The sequence below is a fragment of the Lepidochelys kempii genome, chromosome 17 (assembly GCF_965140265.1).
Source record: "Lepidochelys kempii isolate rLepKem1 chromosome 17, rLepKem1.hap2, whole genome shotgun sequence".
Classification (NCBI taxonomy): Eukaryota; Metazoa; Chordata; order Testudines; family Cheloniidae; genus Lepidochelys; species Lepidochelys kempii.
Window position 1 is genome coordinate 11,873,055 of NC_133272.1, and position 24,113 is coordinate 11,897,167.

At 40.2% G+C, this 24,113-nt stretch overlaps 1 protein-coding gene across 11 annotated transcripts in view; it reads right to left on the reverse strand.

Annotated features, from left to right (window-relative positions):
• The window catches only part of PITPNM3 (PITPNM family member 3), a 357,658-nt gene that overhangs the window by 110,957 nt on the left and 222,588 nt on the right, over window positions 1-24,113 (reverse strand). For 10 of the 11 annotated variants that reach the window (XR_012155383.1, XM_073315258.1, XM_073315263.1 and 7 more), the window contains 2 exons: window positions 7,550-7,626; window positions 2,795-3,030 (listed from right to left, as the gene is read on the reverse strand). Coding sequence is in view for 10 of the 11 variants with exons in the window: in XM_073315258.1 (XP_073171359.1) it covers window positions 2,795-3,030; window positions 7,550-7,626 (313 nt within the window). In the remaining variant the exon portion in view is untranslated. Of the gene's footprint in view, window positions 1-2,794; window positions 3,031-7,549; window positions 7,627-9,184; window positions 9,230-24,113 lie in introns of those variants that run through there. The other variant, XM_073315267.1, reaches the window with a different exon arrangement.

The following is a 24,113-nucleotide window of genomic DNA, read 5'->3' on the forward strand; positions in this document are numbered from 1 at the left end:
AGGATGGAGTTGAACTAAAAATTATCTATTTTTAAGACATGCGTTTCCTAATCTATGTTACTAACAACATTTGGTTAACAAAATTGATTTTTAAAGAACAAAATTGCTTTTCTCTACTTGGGCTTTTTGTTTATCTTTTGTGTTTTTCTCAACATAAACAATGAAAAAAGAACCTCAAAGTGACTAGATACAAAAGTGAAACTGGTTAATCTATCTATCCATCATTCCCTAGAGTAGAGATAACCTAATTCCTGATTGAAACTTCTCTAGTTGCAGCAATCATGCTAGCCTCTCCTTGACATGCCCATTCCCCTTATCACCTCCAACACGCCCCCTACGCAGAGGGCAGAGTGAACAGATGGCCAGGATTAGGACAGCGCAACAGCCATCCATGAGACCAAGACGCCAGCCCACGTGTTCTTGCATAGCAAAGCCATTTTAATGTGTTTGGAATGGAGTTTTGCAAAGTAGTTAGGCATTCCCGCTGGTCAAAGAAATAAACCAGCTCAAGATTCCAGCATACTGTGCTCATGGCCACAATATTTGAATACCCTATTGCTGTGTCAATGGAAGCTTTGCTACCTTGTTGTTGCTGATTAGTCCATTCTAGTTCAATGAATTCATTGGAGCTATGGGCCGGATCCAGTATCCATTGAAATCAGTCAGAGTCTTTTGCTATTATTCTCAACAAGTGCTGGATTAGGCTTTACATGCATTCCATTAACTAAAAATAGACTAGGAAAGAACATCCTTCATTTCAGCACACTAATTCCTTTCACAACAAGGAAATAATCCACTGAAAAAGTCTAAACCCTCCTGGACTGTGGTATTTCCATCACACCACTCCATCAGGACTATACCCAAACAAGGAAGAAATAGATATCAAAAGCAAATGTTTGTTCTATAAACAATTAAGTGACTTTATAATCTATTCCCATGATGTTCAAAGGTTAACTTTATTGGCCTAAGAGTTGACCTTCATATTCATAATCAGGAATCAGAAACCACTTACCGCAGATTCATAGCTATATACACCAAGAAGCGATCAACATGAGAAGCACCCTCTCTAATATAAATACAGGCACAAAGCACCATATCCATTTATATCCTCTAGCAAGAGCATCTGTTAAGAAAAATCTGTCAGACCCAATGTTCCTCTCATGCTACCAAATCCTCCTTTGTAAGGCCAGTACCTTCATCATCCAAAGTCAATAGGTGTTCTAAAAAGCATCTTAATAGCTCATTCAAACCCTTGCTTTATCTTGCATTCTCAAAAGTTAATTATGATAAATGAATGCTGTACTGCAAAACACTACAGCATTTTGAGGTTACATTAACTGCCATTAGCAGGTGAATAGACACTATAATGCTTGTGCATTTTAGTTGTGTTAGAGAGTTAAAAAAAAATGTTCAGATTTAAATTCTACCCCAGCAACAAGGCTGATCACAAGCCACTAATACATGTTAAAGGCTTCTTCCTTCCTGCTTTTCCAGTGCTAAGGAGAGTTCATCAAAACTAATCATAATTTCTGTTTTAACTCCTCAGAATTCTCTTTCCACTTTATTCCTAAACCAATAAACCATCTTAGTTGTTTAAACAATGAAAATTATCTACCAAATTCTTCTATCGTGTCCAGCACTGCAACATCTAAACAACGAGCATGCAAGGTTAGATTTGTCAGTGCCAGCTGGGACACTGGCATGCAGATCTAGCTGTCATAGCTTTTAAAGCAAGATAAATGGTGACTGCGGATTATTCACAGCAGTTGTCAGATATTAGAGAAAAGGAACATCAATGCTCATCCAGCCTGTTTTCTTCCCCACTTATGGGATGTGGAAGTTTATTTTTAAAAGCAATTTGTACATCTTAAATTTCTTTTAAGTGTCAAAGGATGTATGGGTAATATTATATTTCTGGACATAGATGCTGGTAAAGATTTTTTACTGATATTATTGACCATAAAGTAGATTTTAAAAGCCAAGGGATTTAGGAGCACAATACCTGTTAAAAGTCAATGGTATTTGTGCACCTTAATTGCTTACATGATTTCAAGTTTTCCCTGCCCACACTGATAGATATTATAGCTACAGAGCAGTTACATGGCTTTGGAGTTACTTTTTGAGCCTCCTTAAGGAAAGACTTTGGGATTGGGCTCTGTGGGTCTGAAACTGGTCATGATATAATCCACACTCAAGTGTAAACACAGCAAGCAATAACCCATTGTTTACATCATAACTGCTAGTCACACAGTATAAGCTGAATCCCTATTTAAATCCCCAGGAGCTGAACAACTATTGAGGGTGGGAGCTGGGGACACATCAGTCATTGGAATTATCTTACCAACCCAACGTAGGATGGATGTGGGCAGCCAAGGGGTGTGGAGACAACATACGTTAGGTGTACCTAATGGTACCTGCACATCACAGTCCATGTACTAGACCAAGGACCTGACCAACTTCTTGAGCCAGCAGTGTGCACCCTCCCATGGGAGCCACAGTATTTCGGCACCAGTGGAAAGCCTAGCACAAAGCTGCAGTCATCACTGAGTGCTGAATGGGAAGGCAGAGTCACCGTATAACCCTCGTTTCTACTGTTGCATCCATCCAGAAAAGGACAGGACCCTGTCCTTACTAATGAAATGGGCAAGAAATGGGCAAGAGGGTAAGGTGGACTTGCAGAAGTCCATGCCTGGCCAATTAAAGCACTATAACCATATCAAAAAGCTTGCGAATAGCACAGACCCTGGAGGGCCACACTTGACAAAGCTGTGCCTTAGAATGCAAATTAACTTACTTGGAAACAAGAGAGAAAGCCTCCAAACAAATGGCTGGGCAGTGGACAAGCCTGATTAAGATGTGGCCCAGTGCAGCAGGGAAATGGGCTCGGGTCACCTTCTCGAACACGGAACTGAAGGTGTTGATGTCAGCCATCTTGCAGTTCTGGTCCCCTCCTCCTGTATCTAAGATGTTGCCCCCATGTAGGACAAGAATAAGGACATGAGTTTTACAGTTCCTGTGCGGAGTTCCTTCCTGAAGAAAAGAAATAGTCATTTGAATAGGCTTTTGTTAGAACAGGCTTTGCAACAGCAATGTCGGTGCACTGGGTGTCAATCTCCACAGATAATTAGTGATGTATTTTCAGGCTCAGAGTGATCTTCTGTATATTTTACTTTGAAAAAAAATCAATTTCATTCAAGTATCCCTGAATTAGATACAGCACACTATACTCTAGCGTGGAAGCTTTTATGCCTGAGGCTTAGATGTAGAAGTCAGATCCAAAGAAGATTATGAATGGTTTTATGCACAACAAATGCTATTGGCAGTGTATCCAGATGGGACGATATCCAAAATCTTGAGGCAGCCTAAATGTCTAGTATCAAGAGCTAAACTAATCTCATTTTGTTGGATCTGTCAGAAAGATTTAAACTGAAACCCTCACATTTTCTAGAAAAGAAAAATAATTCTGTGTCAGCAACATTCTACGTCAGCAGGGGTTAGAGTGCAGTCTTTCTCAACCTTTTTAGGTCGGGGACCTCTTGTTCAAAGTCAAAAACATTAATGACACGCTTCCATTGACTGGAAAGGAATGAAAAAACTATCAGTGAAACAGCAATAGACCCATACGTTGACGTGTCTGCTTTGAGAAGCTGACAGAGAATGTTTTGCCTTAGAACGGCCATACTGGGTCAGAACAAAGGTCCGTCTAGCCCAGTATCCTGTCTTCCAACAGTGGCCAGTGCCAGCTGCCCCAGAGGGAATGAACAGCCAACATGTAATCAGCAAGTGATCCATCCCATCACCCATTCCTAGCTTCTGGCAAACAGAGGCTAGGGACATCATCATCATCCCTGCCCATCCTGGCTAATAGCCATTGATGGATCTGTCCTCCATGAAATTATCTAGTTCTTTTTTTGAAACCTGTTATAGTCTTGGCCTCCACAGCATCCTCTGGCAAGGAGTTCCGCAGGTTGACTGTGCGTTGTGTGAAAAAATACTCTTTTGTTTGTTTTAAACCTACTGCCCATTAATTTAATTTGGTGACCCCTAGTTCTTATATTATGAGAAGGAGTAAATAACACTTCCTTATTTATTTTCTCTACACCAGGCATGATTTCATAGACCTCTATCACGTTCACCCTTAGTTGTCTCTTTTCCAAACTGAAAAGTCCCAGTCTTATTAATCTCTCCACATATGGCAGCTGTTCCATACCCCTAATAATTTTGTTGCCCTTTTCTGAACCTTTTGCGATTCCAATTAGGGCTATCGATTAATCGCAGTTAACACACATGATTAACACAAAAAAATTAATCGTGATTAAAAAAGTAATCACGATTAATCACAGTTTTAATCACACTGTTAAACAATAGAATACCAATTGAAATTTATTAAATATTTTGGATGTTTTTTTCTACATTTTCAAATATAATTATTTCAACTACAACACAGAATACGAAATGTATAGTGCTCACTTTATATTATTTTTATTACAAGTATTTGCACTGTAAAAATGATAAAGAAATAGTATTTTTCAATTCACCTCATACAGATACTGTAGTGCAATCTCTATCGTGAAAGTGCAATTTACAAATGTAGATTTTTGTTACATAACTGCATTCAAAAACAAAATAATGTAAAACTTTACAGCTTACAAGCCCACTCAGTCCTACTTCTTGTTCAGCCAATCGCTAAGAGAAATAAGTTTGTTTACATTTAACGGAGATAATGCTGTCCGCTTCTTACTTACAATGTCAACTGAAAGTGAAAACAGGCATTCGCATGGCAGTTTTGTAGCCAGCATTGCAAGGTATGTACATGCCAGATATACTAAACATTTGTATGCCCCTTCATGCTTATATAGAGGCAATGATATTTTCTGTCTAATTATCTATCCCTTTCCTAATGATTCCCAACATCCTGTTTGCTTTTTTGACTGCCCCTGCACATTGAGTGAATGTTTTCAGAGAACTATCCACAATGACTCCAAGATCTCTTTTTGAGTGGTAACATAAAATGATGGGGTCTAAATTAGCTATGTATAGTTGGGATTATGTTTCCCAATATGCATTACTTTGCATTCATCAACATTGAATTTCATCTGCTATTTTGTTTCCCAGTCACCCAGTTTTGAGAGATCCTCTTGCAGTCCGCCTGGGACTTACCTATCTTGAGTAGTTTTGTATCATCTGCAAATTTTACCACCTCACTGTTTACCCCTTTTTCCAGATCACTTATGAATATATTGAATAGGACTGGTCCCAGTACAGACCCCTGGGAGACACCACTATTTACCTCTCTCCATTCTGAAAACTGACCATTTCTTCCAATCCTTTGTTTCCTATCTTTTAACCAGTTACCGATTCATAAGAGGACCTTCCCCTTTATCCCATGACAGCTTACTTTGCTTGTCAAAGGCTTTCTGAAAATCTAAGTACGCTATATCCACTGAATCCTCCTTGTCTGCATGTTTGTTGACCCCCTCAAAGAATCCTAGTAGATTGGGGAGGCATGATTTCCCTTTACAAAACCCAACAAATTATGTTCATCTAGGCGTCTGACAATTTTATTATTTACTATTGTTTCAACCAGTTTGCCCGATACTGAAGTCAGGTTTACCAGCCTGTAATTGCCGGGATCACCTCTACTTAAATGGAGTACAGTATATTTTTTTAAAAGAAATGAGATTTTAGTAATGACAGACCCACTAAATGCTCTGCTGCAGAATCTTCGCTGAGAAGTAGAGCAATTACTGCCATGTTTGTCGTAAGAATTTGCTGATCAGCAAAGTAAACTTTAATAAGGTTCTATTCTTTTTCTAATTCACAGGTTTCCCGCCCCCCTCCCCAAATGTTCTTTACGTGATTTACTAATATAGAAACTCAATTTTGCTCAAAGGACAGGGTTACCTCCTTCCACACCCAACACTAAATTCTCTCTCTTTGATCAGCTGGCACTGCAGAAGGCTGTTTGGGGGATTGGAAGGCTCAAGGAATCGGTTGCAGCATCTAGGTTATCAGTTAAAATTAGTAGGGACAGAAAGTCACTGTCATCAGATGGAATATGGGAAGCGAGTTAATGGACTCAGTCCTATTTCTATCATCACAAAAGCAACTTACAAGTCAATTTAAACTGGCATACTTCTTGGCAGTCTCAGAATGAGCTTCATTCATGCCTAGAGGTGGTCCTTCTAAAGTTACAGAGAGACAACAAAAACACACTGAAGTCAGCGGAATGACTGACTTCAGTGAGCTTTGGACCAGGCTGGGTAAGAGTGTGAAAGCTTGCACTGTTGACACCTGTACTATAACTACTGTGTGAATGGACAGACTCTGGCTAGCTAAAAACTGCTAGGGAGAGTTGTGCATTTGCTCGGTTTCTGTTCTTTCTTCTAGAAACCAAATTTATTTTCTATTACTGCTACTGAGACTTTTACTAAATCTGCATTTCAACATAGGTCTTTACAATGTGGCACTAAATAGACATGGTAATCTCTCTTTGGAAAATGTGGGTTTTTTTCAGCCAAACTAATTATGCAACATCTCTGAAAGGCCACTAATCATTTCCAGTGACTGCACATGCACCTATTAGACAGGGGAAAGGATGCACTGAGCCATCAAAAGCGCTTATAATTCCATCAATATATTCTCAGAGCTCAGACAATTTGGAACTTTGGGGCAGGTTTGGACAAAGTGCTTTGAAAATGGAGTCATGGCGATAGAAAGATGAGCTGTTGCAATTAGCAGAATCCTAGAATTACAAGGGGCTAGATTCTGATACTTTTACTATGTTAGGTGGTACTTGATTTTTGCAAGCAGACCCAATATCAGCAAGGCCACTCGTAGAATGAAGAGCTACCTAGTATTAAGTAGAGGTGGCAGAGTTTGACCCAGGTACTGCTCAACACACTGATGCTGTTATACTCCGATTTTCTACTCCCAAAATTCATCTGGATATAAAGACAGCATTATATCACCTTGACAAAGTCTTGGCAGACCTAGGGACCTGCCTTCATGAGAGACTCCCTCCCCTCATTTGATTGTCTCATACCTGCAAGAGCAGAAGCATGTGCTCTGGACCACCCTTGGTTTACAAGACCATCCGGCAGGCCATTTTCCAGCAGGGTCCCTCACCTTTGACACTCACTCCCTTTTGTCCCCAAATAACCTGGACATGTTGACTTTCATGGCATGTTGCAAAGCAGACAGACTTTTGGGGAAGAAAGTGTGACGTGTCAATGTTTGTGGGAAAGATTGATTTTAGTTGGTATAGTAAGTTGTGGGATGGGTACAGGTGGCACCATTTGGAGATTCTGATGGATTTTATATTTGTGCCAAAAGCACCTAAAGGGTGTGGAGAGGCAATTGTTAATGAATGTATAAAGTGTAATAAACAAATAAAACAGCTGAAATAGAATACGGTTCTCAGGAACATTCAGATAAAAGTATTGATGTAACTGGGTTAGCTAAACTTTTATAATCAACACTTATTTCCGCATCTAGTCTTCAGATTCAGGAAATCAGCAAAGCTATTTATTGCAGGAAAGAATCTCACCTCATTGTCTTCATGTATTTCAATGCTGCCTTGTGCAGGGAATCTTTGTTTTCTCAAAGAGGCTCTATACAATTCACCTGAAAGGGAGAAAAAAATAGAAACTTAGCACTTTAGCATTTGGCTATCTGATTGTTTAAAGAGATCTGTAGAGATGAGTCACTAAGAGCTTGTCTACACTTACAAGTTAATTCAGATTTAAAGTGTAATAGCTATTCCTCAGTAGCTCCATGTGTAGACAAGACATTTAGTCTGGTTTTAAATTAGAAACATTTCTGTTGGGAATCCTGTGATCAACCAGGAGCATGGACTAGGTGTCTTGCAGTTCCACATGCAACAGAATCTTTCATTCTTATAAGAACGCTTAGCTCTCATTTAGGGCATGATCCAATACTCTCTGAAGTCAGAGAGAAAGGATGATCTTTTGGTTAAGGCACTGGATTAGGACTCAGGAGAGCTGGGTTTGGTTCCAGACTGTGCCATAGATTTCAGAGATGCCAAGGCCGGAATGGACCATTGTGATCAAGTAGGCTGATCTCCTTTTTAACACAGGCCATAAACATCCCCACAATAATTTCTAAATAAGACCTTTTAGAACAGCCAATCTTGGTTTAAAAATTTTCAATGATGTAGAATCCTCCATGACACTTGGTAAGTTGTTCTAATGGTTTATTACTGTCACTATTAAAAATGTACACTTTATTTTCAGTCTGAATGTGACTAGCTTTAAATTCCAGCCATTGGATTGTGTTATACTTTTCTCTGCTAGACTAAAGAGCCCACTAGACCCCCACCCCGTTTGACCTTGGGCAAGTGACGTAATCTTTCCGTGCCTCAGTTTCCCATGTAATATTACTGCCTTTCTCCCACCTTGTTTGTCTCTTGTCAATTCAGCTTGTAAGCTTCATAGGGAAGGGACTGTCTCTCATTGTGTGTTTCTATAGCACCTAGCCCAGTAGGGCCCTGAATTCTGTTGGAGAACTACCTAGGCACTACTGTGTTGTAAACAATAATAATGGGAAGCCTCTCCTCTGGCTTCAGAATAGGCTCATAGTGCCACTAATTTCAACAAGCACAGATTATTGATAGCAACCATGCCATGTTTTATAGACGATGGTTTCTCTCATGTCTTATTTAACCTACAGGGATAAAGACAATTATTTATACTAAAAGCACTTGTTACATTTGTTAGCAAAGGGGTTGAGGTCTGGATACAACATCCCTGGAATATTTGTTCCCCTAATTTGCATAAATATACAGCTTTAACACTCACTACATAACAAACAACAGAAGAGCAGTGAATCCAGTTATAGTCTAGTCTCAGAGTTAGATATCAAAAAACCATCCAATCACAAAGGGAAAACCATCAATTTAACGTACTTTTTGACACAATATATAAACGTATCTGAATGTGATTAGGACCCTAGAGGTTTAACAATAGACATTTATCTAAATATTTATTCACCATCCAATTTATAAAAAAATGAAATTTCAAAGTTTTCTGGTTTGTTTTCAGTGTAAACCTTTATGCATAAGCCAATCACTAACTTGCTGTGGTCAGGAAGAAACTTCCCTTGTGGCAAGTTATTCCATAAATGTCAATTACTGGATTTCTTGTAGCTTCCTCTATATACTTACCGCTTTCAAAGAGAGAGAACACTAGATGGACCATTGGTGCGATCTTATACAGCAACACTTTTGTTCATACATTCCACAAGTGACAGACCAGTAGGTAAGCTGCATTATGCAATATATCCTCCATCCATGCCCTAATGACCGTGTCTGCTGCAGATGTGCTGAAATTATTATTCAAATGGTGCTGAAGTTTTGCAGCAAAGTTGCACTATTTCTGTTCATCTTCTCTTCTCAGAAATTGAGGGATGAAACTTGTAAATCTCCAGGATCAAAACAGATTCTCAGAAAATGTAACTTGGTAGTATTAGATGGGTTTCCTGTAATGATCCTGTCATCTCTCTCTACTGCAGCCAGGTAGATTATGACATTGGTATGGGTAAATCTAAACTTATTCTTCATTTTTTCTCCTCTGTAATAGAGGAAATCCTTGCTGATCATGTACAAATCAATTTCTTTCTTAGCTTAATAAAACGCTTCAGGTTAAGAAACAGATCTCATAAGCTACATTAACAGACCCTGTGCTTTAATCAAATTAATTGAGAGCACAAAAGTCTATAGAAATGCGGCTTTCTACATATTATTGACTCAACCTAAATTTAAATCTGCTCAATTTTCCATTTTTAGAGGAGCCCCAAATGCATGTTCTCAAAGGAAAGGAACCTATCTATTTTGGTGGTCAGGCAAGCAGGACACAAATCTGAAGACACCCTTCAGCTTCACATCATGGATTGGAGAAACTGTTCCCACTGTCCCTATGGCTAAGGAAAGGGCGAGATTCTCCAGTCTGAACATTTCAGGGGGTGTGGGGGGAGACAACCAGATTGTGAAGCCTTGCTGAGGAAGAGAAAAAAAAAATCTCTCACACCGCTCAGAGCATCAAGAAATGTCTTTCCATCTAGCAACCACAATGGAAGGAGGAAAAGGAGAGAAAAGACAGACAAATATATACCAAGGGCCTCAATGAGTATTACATTCATCCTCACCTCCTGAAGGATGGCTGGCTCTAGCAAAACAGGTTGCCTGGGTAGCAATATACTAAGGATGGCAGAACTTACACATACTAGGGATGTGACAGTAACAGTCGGTGGACATGAATGGGTCTCTCCTGGTAAGCCTAGGGGAAACAAACCCCTCAAGCCTACGTGAAAAGAGAGTGTCTCACATTAAGAATTCCTTCCCCACGAGCAAACCCAGTAAGGGTCAATGGAATATCACATTGTCCATTTTGGGGGCTGCTTTTCTGCAGTATTCTTAAAAGCATTTAAAAGTAGATCTAGCAAGGCACTCTCTGGTGTCCACGCACAGTGTTCCGCACCTTTGCTCTAGCTATGTGTGTTGGTTACCTAGGAAACAGTTGTAGGGTGGTATTTGGTGTTTAAGGTAGGTTCTCATTTTCTGCTGCTGCTGCGGGTTTCTGGTGGTTGTTCTACTGTTTTTGGAGAGTTTTAAGTGGCTATGAGAGCAAAGGGGAAATGTAACTTGCCAATTCTAAACAGCAAACATTTCCTCTGATCTCTCTCAGCATGACGACAGAGAATGAACGCATCACATAATGCCTCAAGCACAAGGCTTGTTTTCGTGTGTATATAAAAGCAAGCGCATACATAACACACATAGAATGCTCTTGTGAACTGGTATTGGACTAGAAACTAGACCACCAATAAAGGACTGACAGACACTGAAAGAATTAACTGTAGGTCTCACCTTCACCCGGAAGTAGCACAAATGATCTGTTCCCCTTGCCAGAACCACACATGGGTCTCTGCACTCTTTATACCCATCGGTATGACAGCACACCGCTAATCCATTTCCAGATTATGCCATTGCCATGCTGAGCGGCCACTGGCAAATCAAAGACATTTATTCTCTGTATCTCAGTTTCTTTATATATAAAAATGGGGTAATTATGCTTGCCTTCTTTCTAGGGTTGTTGTCAGGATTAGCCAATTAATGTTTGTACCAAAACCCCTCTGCCCCCACAAAAACAAAACAAAAAAACCCAGCAACCCTGAAACATCCAGCACACTTAGAACATAAGAACGGCCAGACTGGGTCATACCAAAGGTCCCAGTATCCTGTCTAGCCCGGTATCCTGTCTTCTGACAGTGGCCAATGCCAGCTGCCCCAGAGGGAATGAACAGAACAGGTAATCATCAAGTGATCCATCCCCTGTTGCCCATTCCCAGGACTAGCTGCTCCAAGAAGCAGTCATTTAAGGTGTCAAGGAACTTTATCTCTGTGTCCTGACTGGGCACATATCACCTCAGGACAATATGGGGATAGTTCAAAGCATAGAATCATAGAATATCTAGTCTAACCCCCTGCTCAAAGCAGGACCAATCCTCAATTTTTGCCCCAGATCTCTAAATGGCCCCTTCAAGGATTGAACTCACAACCCTGGGCTTAGCAGGCCAATGCTCAAACCACTGAGCTATCCCTCTCCGCAAATACAAATTTGCAAGGTCATAGAATATCAGGGTTGGAAGGGACCTCAGGAGGTCATCTAGTCCAACCCCCCCACTCAAAAGCAGGGCCAATCCCCAATTTTTGCCCCAGATCCCTAAATGGCCCCCTCAAGGATTGAACTGGCAACCCTGGGTTTAGCAGGCCAATGCTCAAACCACTGAGCTAAGGTCACACTTTATTATTGAGTTTTTTATTTTAATAGCCTCTCTAATCTCCCTGAGCATTTCACAGTCACTATCACCATCCTGGTCAGGTGGTCCGTAATATATCCCTACTGCTATATCCTTATTATTCAAGCATGGAATTACTACCCACAGAGATTCAATGGTGCAGTTTGGCTCATTTAAGATTTTTACTTCATTTGATTCTACACTTTTTTTCCACATATAGTGCCACTACCCCTCCCCAGCACTACCCGTTCTGTCTTTCCGATATATTTTGTACCCTGGTATTAATGTGTCCCATTGATTATTCTCATTCCACCAAGTTTCTGGGATGACTATTATATCAATATCCTCATTTAATACGAGGCACTCTAGTTCACCCATCTTATTATTTAGACTTCTAGCATTGGTATATAAGCACTTTAAAAACTTGTCAATTTTAGCTAAATATAAGTGCTTTCTGGAAACCCTAACAACATAAAAAGCAGCCATGGATTTCAAAAACTGGCTAAACTCCTAACGAAGCCAACTACTGCATGAATGTGAGCGGTGTGCAAACCAAAAAGGATTATAGAAGGGCACTAGACATGTAGGATAAATTTTAGCTCAGTATCTATTTAATTTTATCTTAAACCTAAAACTGGAACAGGAAAACAATGGGTTAGACCATGCCAGGGGCAAGGAGCTGTGGAATCTTTACTGATAACTGGACAAGGTCTTGGGTTTACGTTTCACCTTTCTCTAGCACAGTAACACCAGTTGGCTTCGATGGGAATTGGGAGCGATCAGCATTTGGCAGGATTACGGTCAATCTGAAGAATTCTCCCATTCCTGTCAATTCCTACTATTACTGTATGATAGCCTAATTATTCACACTATAGTGCTTGGATAATTAGTATGAAATAATTTTTCTTCAAGGTGTGTCACCATCAAACCCATCTCCACCTCTGTCTCCTGTTTGATCTTTCAACATCTCCCCCTTCGACACTAGTCAATCATAGCATCACATTTCACTGGGGTCTATACAGGCTGTTTGACAGGAGTGTTAAATGGTTTCAGAACACTTTACCCTATAGGGTCACTCTCTAGGAGACTGTCTGAATGTTTCTTCTCCTCAGAGCATGAAAATCCTACTGAACAGCTGGACTCTTTATAACACAAGATTTATTAAAAGGTAGAGAGAAAAGGATTTAAAACTACAGTAAATGGTTGTCTCGACATACCTAGTTTTAGCAAAAAGTTAAACTAGAGAAGGCATTCTCACTAAGTTTCACAAAAGGAAGCATGCATGCTTCAGAGAGCTAACTCTGGGGTTTGATTCCCTTGTCAAAATCCCAGCATCCAACCCCCTCCCCCCCCACTTTGACATAGTCATCTTAAGTAGACCACTCTTCCTGCTATCCCAGTGTTTCTCAGGGGATAATCCATAAATATATTCACAAGGTATATCTTTGTCCATAGTTCAATTCCTGGGAGATCTCCCTCCCCTTAAACCAGGTCATCAAGTATCCTAGGCTGCTTTTCCACGCATGGCCTGTGAGATCTCAGCTTAGCTACTGTATTTGAATAGTCCTATTCAGTGTCTTTAGGGTTCCATCCTCTGTTCTGGGAGGAGATGTATAAAGTGGTCAACATCCACTAGGTGGGGAGGGGGAAATCACACTCCAAACAACTGTGTTATTTTAGTTCCTTTGCTCCAGGATTTTCTTTACTAACAAAGATTGAAAACACCACCCAAACCACCTCCCTGTCCCCTCAGGGTCTTGTCTTAGCTGTTGTCTCCAGGTTCTACAGCCCTCCATCTGCAGGTGTGCCCCTCTGGGTATATCGACACTGCAAAAAACAAACAAAACAAAAACCAACAACCCCACACTGCAGCAGCAAGTCTCAGAGCCTGGATCAACAGACCCTGGTTCGTGGGGCTCATGCTGCAGGTCTCAAAATAGCAATGTAAACATGCCCAGTTGGGCTGGATTCTGGGCTTGGAAACACACCCCCTCACTGGGTTTCAGAGCCCAGGATCCAGCCCAAGAGGCAAACGTCTACACGGGTATTATTTTTAGACCCATAGTGTGCGCCCGAGTCAGTTAACCCAGGCTCTTAGACTCGCTGCTGTGGGTTGCAGTTTTTCCCCCTGCAGTGTAGCTGTACCCATTCAGGCCTTCTGCCTGACCAATGCACAGAACCTCCCTTGGCCCTAACTCTCTCATCTGCTTTCCAGCTAAGGAGGCAGGAAGCTCAAAATGCAACTTCCTATTGGGCATCAGACTAGGAGAAAGCATGTGACTTGCAACTACAGCTCCCAGTCTGGAAGGGAGCAAGGACCATAACGGGACACTAAGAGGTACACATGTGCCCAAGGCTCAGTATCCTGCTATGAGGTGCATACCCATTTTCTGGGTGTATGTGCTTTACAAAAAACAACCTCCTTTCTCTCCCTGCCCCTCCTAGTCATAAAATATTACTGATAAATTAACAGAGGTTTATATAGGGGCAGAGTTTTATTCAAGCTCTGGATTCAATTGCATCTTTGATTCTTTAATAGAAGCTGCTGGGTGCAGTGTTCTTTTGAAAACCCAGACAACAAAATACTGTGTTTTAATGGCATGGAAGATGCTTGTTTGCAGCACTGATGAATGATTTTAGATGGAGCTGTGTGGAATTTTTTTATTTTTTTATTTTTTCCAAACAGTAATTTTGCTGGAAAATGCATTTTTTTTTCAAACTCTTCACGAATTTGCATAGAATTCAGTTAATTGGGTTTTTTTGGGCGGGAGGAGTGAAGGAAATTTTTTCTTGAAAAAGTTGAACATTAAATGAAACATTTCAACTTTTCATGACAGTTCATTGAGAAATTTAGCTATTTTTTTTATTTTAAGCTCCTCTCTCCCCCATGGAATAAAACACACCTGAAAGTGATCCAAAACAAAAAGAAAAAACAACAACATAAGTTTGTTTTGGTCCACTGAGACATTTTGTTTGACCTAAAACTAAATCTTTTGAGAGGCTTCAAGTTGGGTCCCTGAACTGGAAAAAAATAAAATAAAAATCAATTATTCATTCAGCTCTAGTTTTAGCAGATAAATATTTCACATTTTGCTACCCAAACAAGTAAATAAACTCTTCTGAATCCAAACATACCTACAGAAAAGTATAGAAAGAAAGGGTTTAAAAATCTGGCTCATCAGAAGGGACTTTTTGTTCCTGAGTTCTAAACGAGCAACAGATCTCAGGACCACACAGGCTTTATTGTACAGGCTAAATTATGGAGGCTTACATAATTGGAGGCCTTCTTTGTCATGATGGCAATATAACACAATAGTACTACTGAAGAGTTACAGCTCTGTGGGAGAGAGGATTGTACAGCATGACCTACTAGAGAAAATGCCAGAGAAATTTCATTAGCCATTGAAATGAAGCTGATTACGGGGAAATTGTGTGTTTTATTATTTACTGAAAGCGTTTTAATGAGGTAAAATAATAACAAGGCTTAGCAGGACTGAACCTCTCTGATGAGATATCAACGTGTCACAGATTTTTTTCTGGCAGTCTTTATTTATACTATCATTATAGCAATTTATGCTAATTACATCATTATGTAAATTATAGTAACAAAAAAGATAATCAGATCCCATACAGAGGCAGAAACCAATGGACTGTAATGGCTTACATTCTAATTGCAAGTGATGGGGGAAGGTTAGAGATGAGATTACATTAACAATGTTTTTTTTTAAATTTAAACCTGAAAATGAACTAGCTACAGACTGCCCTAGGTCTCTCAAATCTTGGAACAAGCAGAGAAGTCACAAGGATGGGAGAAGACCCTGAATACTAGATTTTCAAGAAATCTCAGCTCCTATTTTGACATCTATAAGAGTGGCCAGATTTTTCAAGAGATCAGTAGCCAGCAGTTACCAATGTGACCCTTCAGCACCTAACATGCATGGAACATGCTGAGCTCTTTTGAAAACGTGGCTATGGATTTTGGTGCCTAAATGGGAGCTGTGCTCTTGAAAATATGGCCCCAGCTATGGGTGCTGAGCCTTTTGAAAGTCTGATCCACTCACCTGGCCCAATGCCTGGTGAAGTCAATGGAAAGTCTCCCACTGACTTCAGCGGGTGTTGGATCAGACCCTACTTCATAACAATGAGACACCTTGTCCTCCACTCTCTGCAAGTGGCTTCCCATGGAATATCCAATCAAGTTCAAAATCTATGTCCTCATCTTCAAGGCACACCCAAGATATCTAAAAGACAACCTGAAGCACCAGGGCCAAGGTCAAGAACTCCTCAGGCACAATGGAACTTTCTACCATACGGTAAAGCTCATTTGTACAGCAGACAGAGCTTTCTAGGGGTCGGGTCAGAGTGTGGAACCAACTCCCACAGCAAGAAAAGACCATCACAAGCCTCAGCACCTTCTGCCTTCTTCAACCTGCCTTCTCTAACAAATATAGAACAGCCTGGACATTTATAAAAACAAAGTCCTACCACAACAAAACATTACAACATGCACATAATGTTCTCCTGCAGAGCATGAAAACAAAAACAATCCTCATAACAGATGTTAGTCATGTCACTTAATGCACTATTGGAAGAGGCTCACATACAATGGAAATGAGGGTTATATAAGAATCTATATAGAATAGAATAATGATAGAGAAAGAAGGATGGACAAGTGGTTAGGGAACTCTCTTGGGGCACCTGGGTTCAAGTTCCTGTTCTACCACAGACACTGTGTGACACGGGGCAAGTCACTCACTGTCTCTGTGCTTCAGTTCCCCATGAGTAAAATGGGTATGATAGCACTGCCATACCTCACGGGGGTGTGGTGATAATAAATACATAATAAGACTGTGAGGCTCTCAGATACTATGCATTATGCAGGCCACAGAAACACTTCAAAACCCATTGTGAATCACTGAATTCTGAGAATCAGTAAAGAAGAGAACACGTAATAAAAAGAGCAAAAATAAAAGCAGTATAAAAATGGACCTGGTCACTTATTCTGCAAACTGTAGATGAATAAATATTTCTAATAATTCTCCACTATTTTTCAGGATTACCCTACAGCGCATTTGCTAGTAACAACTCGTATGCGTCTCACTACAGCACTAGCTATGGAATCTTTGCTGAGTAGCTGGGAAAGAGCTGACATTTTTATGCATATTATGAAGTATGTGGGATTAACGAGCTTACAACATCTAGGTCAGAAGCAATTTAAAGAGTGGAAATATCTTGTTTTTTTTAAAGCTCACATTTCAAACAAAGATTTCAGACCACCTATACAGTCTTTGACACGGTATGCCTCCTGTACTCATCTCACTGACAGAAACCTGTTCTCCCCTTCACCACTCACACATGAATTTAATATATACCAAATAAAATCAAACGTTAAAAAATGCATTATTCAGTAAAGCATGAACCAGGTTATCTTGCAGGCTGTTGTATTCCCTTTGCTGCAATCTGATCCTCTAAAAGCAATAAGTACGTAGTATTACTGAACTACATTCAATAACCAGCAGAGAATTTGGTCCATTGTATCAAATTCTAAGTGCAATCACTGTTAGTCCAGTCCAGCAGAGGTAAGAGGATATACACAAGCACTCTTGGAGCCTGTGTCATCATGAGTGTTTTTCTACCAATGTTTCTCTAATTGTGATCCGCTGGATCTAATATGGATACACTTCAGTGTGCCTCAAACTTACGTCTATCAGCGCCATGAGAGATATCAAAAGTCCAGTACATCAACACTTAAACAAAAAAAAAGCCACCACCTTTGAGCACTACACAATTTGAAAGAAACTGAGCGTATTCAGTCCATTGTAAAGGGTAGGAGTCCATTTGCAAATTTCAAATCCAGGTTTAGGTTTTGGACACTTACCAAAGTTCAGAAGTAATCAGATTTAGCGTGGCACTTTGGGGTAGTCTCTAGTTTATTCAACATTAATAATCAGTTATGATGTAACCTACCCTCAAATAGGCCCATTTCCAGCCTAGATTACAGACATCAACAACAATCACCAATCTCACCCATCCACTATATTAGATTAGAACAAGTGTCTTGGTTTTGGAGCGACATCGCCAAGATAGCAAATACTAACAGAATTAACATAAGACCAAGGGCTCAATTTAATTGGCATAGCCCTGTAAAGAACAAACTATGCATAACAGGTGCTAATGTGATTCCAGAGACATGTTAGCTGCATGTTTAACACACTTATGATCCAATATTCCCTCCCCAATCCATACAGAACATGGATAATGAAACAGTAGGAGGTTTTAGTTCTACATGTCAGTAATTTATATACTCCAGTCAAACAAAGGCAAGCTGTGCCATGATTCATTAATATCAGGATATTTCTGGAATAAACAGCACATAGGAGCCTCCTCAGATGGGAAGTCAATAGAGAGTTTAAATGCCTTCCTGAAATTTTGTACATTTTTTCAGCCAAGATAGAGATCAGAGGTCAGAAAAAAAAATGTTCCCGATAGTCCAATTTGGTATATTTAAAAGAATTGTATGTCTTCCTCTGTAGCATCCAGCTAGAGAACATATTGGACTATGTGGACCATTAATCTATTCTGATATAGCAATTGTTAAACTCACATGCTGTAATAGTAAGAATCAGCACAAACTCTTCAAGTGGATTTGTAATATTATTTATTATGATGGCTTCCAGGGGCCCATCACAGAACCCAGTTAGTCTCTGCCCCAAAGAATTAATAATCTAAGTATAGATTAAGATTGTCATGAAATAAATCATATACTTGGGAGACTAGGAGTACTCTAAAAACATATTATACTCTGTTTGCGAGTGATATGAGATATCTATATCTAGCTCTCCCCCACATGTAAAACCAGGTGCCTTTACTACCAACTGTACAGGTTAAAAAGACAATATGAATGTCTAAAAATGCCCCAAGAAACTTTTCTTCCCCTGAAAATGTCACAACTGGAGAGTAAAGTCATTTCTTGGTCCCTTCCAGAGTTACAAATGAGTACTGGGTCTGGTTATAAAGACGGGACCAACCCATTTTTCAGTGGCAGAAAGCTCATTTGTTTTTCTGCAGGGCTGTGATATATCAGAGTTTACAGCTGTGAAACGTGCCTAGAAAAGCTGTATCGGGCATATGGCTGCATGCCACTCATCCTGTGGCCCTGTGGGGGATAAAAGTGGGGACTTTCCACACTTGAGAGGAGGAAAGTTTTCGAAAGAAAGAAAGATGCAGTTTTGTTTGAAACTGTTTTGTTTGAAACTGGCAGAGAGGCGCAGCTGGTGGTGAAGGCTGCAGCAGAATCCCACGGACAGGTGTAGCAATTGGCCGTTGACTCGAGCAGCGGCGCATGTAAGGTGGCCTCATGTCTTCCCCTCTTCCACTCAGGCTGGGAGGTAAACTCTGCAAATGAGCTTCTGAACTCTGGGGCCGCGCTGGCCAAGGACAGAAACTGTGGGAGCGGTGACTTTTGGGTTGCTGGACTCCAGCACCGCCCCGGGGCTGCACTGACCAAGGACAGAAACCATGGTGGGGGGGGGGTGACTGTTGGGTTGCTGGACTTAAGACCCTGAGGGGAAAAGGACACTGCCCAACTTACTTGGGGGTGGGTCTTTTGCCCATGGTTTGTGCTGTGAATCCTGTTGGTGGTGTTTCCCCACATAATGCCGCATTGTTTCCCTCCTTTATTAAAAGGCTTTTGCTACACTCGGACTCTCTGTGAGAGGGGAAGTATTGCCCCTTAGAGGCGTCCCGGGGGGTGGTATGTAATTGTCCCAGGTCACTGGGTGGGGGCTCGAGCTGGTTTTGCGCTGTGTTATTGAAAAGAAACCCCTAGACACTGAACCCGGCCCTTGTTGCTGCCAACTCTGAGGGGCACAAGGGTTTAAAATGTCAGAGTAAGTGCCAGACATGATGGATTAGTGGGCAGAGAGGTGATAAGACAGTCAAAAGTGTATGACAAATTATCACATGGCTCTGCAATTTATCATACAATCCCATAATTTATTACATGGTTTTGTCTCTCTCTCTCTCACCCACTCACACACACACTTTTTCCATCTCTATAAATGTAATATTAACATTCTACCTGGCCTAATTCAGTAAATTCAATGAAAATTACTAATGCAGATTAGAAATAGTCTCCATTGCATTTAACTGTTTTCCCATCATATTGCCTGATAGAAAACAGTAAAACAAATTACTTAGAAAAGAATGAGGAGACTTCACCATTTTGTGATGCTTGGATCAGCTTTGTCAAGTGAATGGCCTGTCATATTTTAGTTGGTCAATTTTGGCATGTCACCGCCCCAGAGACAACTTATGCTATGCCTTTTGCTTCACTGAGAAGCATGATGCAGACCATGAAGTGCTGCAAGACAACCTGAAAAATGCTGATAAAATATCTGTAACTGATAAGGTATATACAGCAGTATTGCTTCACTATATTCCCATTTGTGATTGAAACAGTCATATAGGATATAACAAAACAGTGGCAAGTTTTATATTAGTACTAAATAAGTACATTCTTTCTGGTCATATGTACAGACATACTTAGTTTCACTTAGATAACCAATATCTGTGTGTATGATGTTCTGCTCAGCCCTGTCAGCAAAGTGGTTTCAAGTCTGCAGTTTCAGTGAATTTATCATATCATGTTAATCTCAGTCATTGTGCTGGTCCTGTGCATAAATGGCTAGGAAACCTGGATTGGATTAGAAAGACAGAACAAGCCATGTAGAAGCCAACAAGGGACAGATTCCACAGAATGTAATGTGAGTCACCCCAGAGCTAATTTGGCCCAAGATGCACAGACACACTCATATGCTCAGGAAAGTAGAGGCAGAATACTAGTTTATTTGGCAGGAGCACAGCTATGGAAACCCTAACCCACAAGTTAATACAGTTTTGCCAGGACAAAAATTCACAGTTTGTAGCTTGAGTTGTGTGTTACCTTCTCCAGCTATTCCTTTGCTCTTTAAAGAAGCACATAAGTGAGCTTTAAAAAGCGTGTACTGCCCACAACATGCAAGTTCTCAAAACCGCTGTATAACAGGGTTATTCTTTGATTGCTTAACATAACCTTAATGACATCAGTGCTGTCACATTCATTTCATGCCTCCCATCTAGGTGAACTCTAAGATAAAGAGAGAAAACGGGATTAATAACATGAATTAGTTTCCTTCTAAAATATCTTGGAAAGACCCCATATTTCACGCCAGCTACTAGCTTGACTCACAATAGTCTCTGCTGATCCAATTTCCTTCATGGGTAAAGACCACTGAGAATAAATCAGTTTTAAGTGCTGTTTTCAGAAAGCAGAGCACTGGGCACTTAAGGATCTATCAGAGTTGAGACAGTCTGGAAACTTTTAGGGTACAAGTTATGAAGCCTTTACAATGAATGCTTGGAGAAGAAATGGTAACTGAAGCTCACGTCCCGTCTGCTAACGCTCCAATGCTGGAGGCAGTCATAATGGTGCTGTATATGCTCCTAGATCACAGGTTTGGAAGGCCACTAACACTACTGGTAGTGTTATGGGGGCCAAAAATTATATATTGCAGGGCGGCCATGGCTGCTCCTACTCACCATGCTCCAGTAAGCTCTTAGAGGCTGGTGCTATTGTGGGAAGGAATGCTTTTGTAGAATTTTCCTCAGGTGTCATTATGTCTGCTCCTTTCCTCTTCAGACAGCTACTGCCAGACAGGTAGGGCACCCTCCCTCAACCCCATTGTAGCCCAAACCGTAGCAGCTTTAATTTGGTCCTTAGCCATCTTCCCACCCTGCATTAGAGGCAAACCTTCGCCTTTTGCAATAGTTTACAACCTCTCAGAGAATTAAGGCCCTGAAGAACTTAAGCATGGCTTAACTTTAAGCATGTGAATAAGCCTATTGAAGTGACTGCTCTTATGCTTCATGTTAAATACATGCTTAAGTGCTTCACTGGATCAGAACTAAGAGAGCAACACCATTATTAGATTCCTAGGACACAAGGGAATTGTAAATATCTGCTGGTTTATCTTCTTTTGATGTGAAATATTGTTCCACAACCTCCCTCCACCTTTGTTTTATTTTAGGCTTTTAAAGTTATTTTTTTCTTTAAAGAAACTTCTTCCATGGCAAGTCATTCAAGCCAACATTAGTTCAAATAAGAATTGGTCAGAGACATTTTGATAGAACCATTTTCCATTAGAATATGCAGTTCCATCAAAAGTGAAACACTTCACAAAATCGGGTTAATTTACCAGAATTTCATTTTGGAAGAAAACCAGAAGAAAAAAGTTCCAACCACTTCAAAACCTAACATTTTGACATTTTCAGAATGAACGGTTTCCATTTTTCATTTGAAATTATCTTTTGTTTCAAAGTTTTTTTATTTTGTATTATCTATTAATACATATTATAATAATAATATATATTATAGTACAAAATAAAGAAGTCAAAATAAAAATGTTTCAAACTACCCAAAACATTTTTTAAAAAAAATTTCCTTCCAAGAAGTTTGAAACGTTCAGTTTTTGTTCATTTGGAATGAAGTCAAAATTCAAAATCTTTAACCCCTTCACAAAATAGAACTTTCATCCTCTCCATAGCACTAGTTCAAATAGTTTTGTCTCCCCCCAACTTTAATTTCTTCAAGCTGCACATTCACATGGCCAAACACTACACTAACCCTTCAGAAAAAGAGAACCCTTATAAGATGTCAATCTTAACATAATGTCAATTTCATACCTACTAAACAATTCTTAAAGTTTCTTTTTAACATACATTAATTGTGCCTTCCATTTTCCTTACACATAATCAAAGGGTGTCATGTCTCCTAAAGTTAAACGGTCATTCAAAGCTTTAAGGTCAATTACATTTTCTTCAAACATCTTTAAAATTCTCATGATGCTCCGTGTCACAGCTATCAAACTTTTTCCGAAGAGTGGATGAGAGATTGTCTCAGACTCTTTCCCTTTTCTTTTATTATTTCACGAACCACCTCAATTTCCTTTCACAATCAAATAGCATCCCTCTGGCAACGTTAGCAATTGTGTACATAAGCAAGAAATGTGAAGGAAGTATTTACTGTATTTTCCATAAGAACATAAGAATGGCCACACTGGGTCAGACTAAAGGTCCATCTAGTCCAGTATTCTGTTTTCCATCAGCGGCCAATGCCAGGTGCTTCAGAGGGAACGAACACAACAGGAAATTATCAAGTGATCCACCCCTGGTGCCCATTCCCAGTTTCCCTTTTCTTTCCATTTCTTTATAATGCAGTTTAGCAGTTGGGAATGAAGAGGAGAGCCAATAACCTGTGACCAGCCTGCTCTCCACAGATTATCAGCAAGTGCTCCATGGACCACACTTTGGGAACTGCTGCTCTAGGTTATGCTACAAGTTATAGATGGCCCCGACTCAAGATCCCGAATCCAACCATCACCGTGGTTTGGGGAAACTTTGGGGTCTGAACTCAACAGCTCAGATGCACATCTACTTTAAGAGTAAGCATTGAACTAAATGTCTATTCTTTGGGTCCAATCCTGAAGTTGTTTTCTCCAACTTCAATAAAAGTTCTTCCTATGGTCATTAACCTGAGCTGACACCACCATACAATACAAATCATTATTAACACGTCAACGTCAGAGCCTTTATCTTTGCACTTCCTCCATCTTTCCATAAAACAAGCAAATTGAGACTAAGTAGAATGCCCTTAACCTTTTTTTTTCAAAATGCAAGATTTTCAATAGAAACTAGTGATTTGGTATTCCTGAGATGCTTAAAAAGGGGTCTGATTTTCAAAGAGTTGGTGCTCATCATTTTCTGAAAAAATCAGTCCTCTTTAAGGTGTCTCCAGTTGGAACCCAAACTGAGGCACCCAAAATAACTAAAAGAAAAGGAGGACTTGTGGCACCTTAGAGACTAACCAATTTATCTGAGCATAAGCTTTCGTTAGCTACAGCTCACTTCATCGGATGCATACTGTGGAAACTGCAGAAGACATTATATACACAGAGACCATGAAACAATACCTCCTCCCACCCCACTCTCCTGCTGGTAATAGCTTATCTAAAGTGATCACTCTCCTTACAATGTGTATGAAAATCAAGGTGGGCCATTTCCAGCACAAATCCAGGTTCTCTCACCCCTCTCCCCCCCAAAACACACACACACAAACTCACTCTCCTGCTGGTAATAGAAAACCTGGATTTGTGCTGGAAATGGCCCACCTTGATTTTCATACACATTGTAAGGAGAGTGGTCACTTTGGATGGGCTATTACCAGCAGGACAGTGAGTTTGGGGGGGGGGGTGAGAAAA